This window comes from Chinchilla lanigera, unplaced genomic scaffold (assembly GCF_000276665.1).
Source record: "Chinchilla lanigera isolate Chin_1 unplaced genomic scaffold, ChiLan1.0 scaffold00043, whole genome shotgun sequence".
Lineage (NCBI taxonomy): Eukaryota > Metazoa > Chordata > Mammalia > Rodentia > Chinchillidae > Chinchilla > Chinchilla lanigera.
Window position 1 is genome coordinate 13,481,034 of NW_004955444.1, and position 3,076 is coordinate 13,484,109.

The 3,076-nt window shown below is 40.3% G+C and overlaps 1 protein-coding gene across 1 annotated transcript in view; it reads right to left on the bottom strand.

Annotated features, from left to right (window-relative positions):
- Positions 1-236: 236 nt before the first annotated feature.
- Positions 237-3,076, bottom strand: part of Mtfr1 (mitochondrial fission regulator 1) — a 39,404-nt gene continuing 36,564 nt past the window's right edge. The window contains exons 7-9 of the mRNA XM_013518201.1: positions 2,875-3,076; positions 2,077-2,245; positions 237-1,041 (exon numbers count right to left, since the gene is read on the bottom strand). The exon at positions 2,875-3,076 is cut by the window's right edge and continues 8 nt beyond it. Coding sequence (XP_013373655.1) covers positions 973-1,041; positions 2,077-2,245; positions 2,875-3,076 — 440 coding nt within the window. The 3' untranslated portion in view covers positions 237-972. The remainder of the gene's footprint in view (positions 1,042-2,076; positions 2,246-2,874) is intronic.

Sequence of the window (3,076 nt, forward strand, 5' to 3'; positions counted from 1 at the left end):
TTCTACGATACTAGGCATGTGCCGCCATGCCCAGTTTATACTTTCTAATAGGACCTAAGGTTTATATTGCACAATATCATTCTCGGACCAGCACTGTGACCCATAGTTTATAGCAGAGTCAGATGCCTATTTGATAATGTTTCCTTATAAATAACATTAATATTTTGACCAATATTTTAAAAATTTTAACCCCACTATGCTGACATTTCCAGAAATATCATTAACTCAGCAGTAAGCCATCTTTATGATGCCATTTATTAAACTGAAAACAAGATAGTACATTCTGGTTTTTACCTAAAAAGTAATTTAATTCAATAATTTGTCACTACTTGGAAACTACAAACGTCTCCTCAGCACTGGATGGCAATGGGACACAAGCAAGCCTCTCTTGTCCTCAGCTTCACCCTGATGTAAAGCATTACAGAACCTCTGCGGTGCACATCGTCCAGTTCCTATGCAAAGCCCACCTCCAAAACATGGGCAAAAATCTAAGGTGTAAATTCTACTCGGGGCAAGAAGATTCCAATCTCAAATTCATTTCAACAACTTAGGTTACACCAACTTTTCCATCACTGAATAGTAAACAATTTTTTAAATGAATGAAGATAATAGTACCTTCATTGCCATCATTAATTTTATATGAATTGTTTTATATCAATATATAAATATAAAACATAAAGATAAATTAGTGTTAATTAAAAATGTGTAACATCACAAATGTCTTTTCTATGTTCTCAAGTCTTACAAATGTTTCCAAGACTGGAAATCTGAACACCCTAGCTATACATCAAAAACATCATCAGAACCAAACTTATAGGACTTTCGTTATTACTTAATCCTCTAATCAGGTTAAAAAAGAAACCAATGAATACTAAAGTCAGGTATTTACTAAATAGTGCAGATTTCTACTAGCCAAACTCAGCCCTCACAAAACAACAGCTGAACCAGGAGTCTTTCTCAGCTCACTGTCCATCAAGAGTTTGAAACATTTTCAATTAGAGCCTTCATTTTTCCTGTAGACTTCAACATATGTGGCCCAAACTGAAAAAGAAACAAAGAGAAGGCATAACAACAGACATTAGTTCTTGTAACAGTAATGAAATGCCCCACTCCAAAATATGTTCTGCATAAAAAAAAACAAGCAGCTCTCAGTAATATTAAAATCTTTATGAACAGACAGGTTGTTATAAACACAAGGCATATAAATAAAATGAAAGGCAATAAGGTAACCAAATTTCTTCCTAGAAAAGAAAATTATAATCATCTCAGCCACACTCTATTTCAGTCTAATTTTCTCAGTAAGAGTTCAAAGGTTTCCTTGCAATGTCTACAGAGCTTCCAGGGCACCACAACTGGATGTCTACCTCTCTGGAATACAGAAGCACAGCACATGCTACGCAAGTTAACATGGAGAGGCGGTGTAGAAATGATCTCCTGAGAGGCGCTGTGCAATGTGCTCCATCTTCACCCATGACTTGATGTGCATCTTCAAGGCCCACATCTCAGCCCTCACTCACCCTCTTCAGACAGCTCGCACAGGATGACCAAAGAAAATGATTTTTTTTTTTCGTTTTTGAGACAGTGTCTCACTATGCAGTTCAGGCTGGCCTCAAACTCACAGTAATCATCCTGCCTCAGCCTCCCAAGTGCTGGGATTACAGGCGTGCTCCACCATACCCAGCCCAAAGAAAATGATCTTGCTTTGAGTTTACATACCACAACGCATACATTGTTCTAAGGTAAAGACCCTATTATATTGACTTTCACTTCATTATACTTAAATATAACCCTGCATAGCAGTGCTGACTGCTAACCAGTGAGATCCAAAGTTAAACTTTCTTCATGTTCTTTATTTTAAATTCTCAAATGAACAGCTATCACTTTTATAGCGAGGAAAATAAAAGTACAAATGCTACACAAAAATGTCATCCTTTTCCTAGCTAACTGCAATCTACTTGCAGGTAGGGACTAAACCACTTAACCTTGCACAGGACACAGCTGAATGACTGGCACAGGTAGAGGCTCGCCTATGGGGGGCACTGCCGCATAACAAGGAGAATCCCGGCTAATACGCACCAATGCTGTCTCTGAGGTAGTCTCCGACTCAGACTTTGGAACTCCTTTTTCAGCTTCACTTTGGCCACTGCTTTGATACCGATACGCAAACTTCTTTTTCAGAGCCTCTGCTATGAGAGCAGCAGGGTCGGTAGCATCCACTGCCTTGGGCTTTACATCTTGCTCTGACCTTAAAGAAGTGAACAAAAAGCAAGAGGAGAGGTAGATGTGCTGGCATCCCTCAGGGAAGTACTCCATTGGTCTCCACCTGGTGGACAGAGCATCTCTAGCATCACTGACAAATATTGCTAGCAGCGAGATGTAAGCCAAGGTGTAAGGCTCAACAAAAGGGCACATACTTCTGATAAAAGGCCATTGAGTCCCCCTGCAGGACACTGCCTCTGGTCTCCATCAGGGCAATTAGGGCCCCATCTTACATGTGTGTTCACTGACTACCACACTTGGGTACAGGAAACACCTTTACTGAATGGAGCAGTTGTAATACAGACTTTATATGAAAGGGTGATACTGAAGTGGGAAAAATAAAAAAATCACCTGAATTACTTGCTTTACTACTATCTAAACTACTGTGCACAGGAGGAGCCAATACGGCACATTTTTCTTTAATTAAAAACTTAACTGTTGGGGCAGGGGATACAGCTCAATGGTACAGTGCTTGCCTACTATGTATATGGCCTTGGGTTCAATTAAAAATTATTCATGGCAGTCACGTTCTAAAACATTTATCAAGAAGGCTACTTTGATTTGATGAGACACACACACACGGAGAAGCAAGAAAGAAGGTTAATTTTCCCTCACCTCCTGACGGACCGAAGCTTTACGCTGTTCATATCTTTAAGGATCTCTAGCATATTTGGCATGTCAGGGTTCTTCGGGGTGTTCTTAGCCAAAGTCTTTCCAGAACTGACTTTTTGCTCTCTACGCTCTTTAATCAGATCAATAGCAGATACGCTCTGGTGGCGCCCCACGGGAAGGGGTGGCGGAGGCGGGGGCGGGGGCG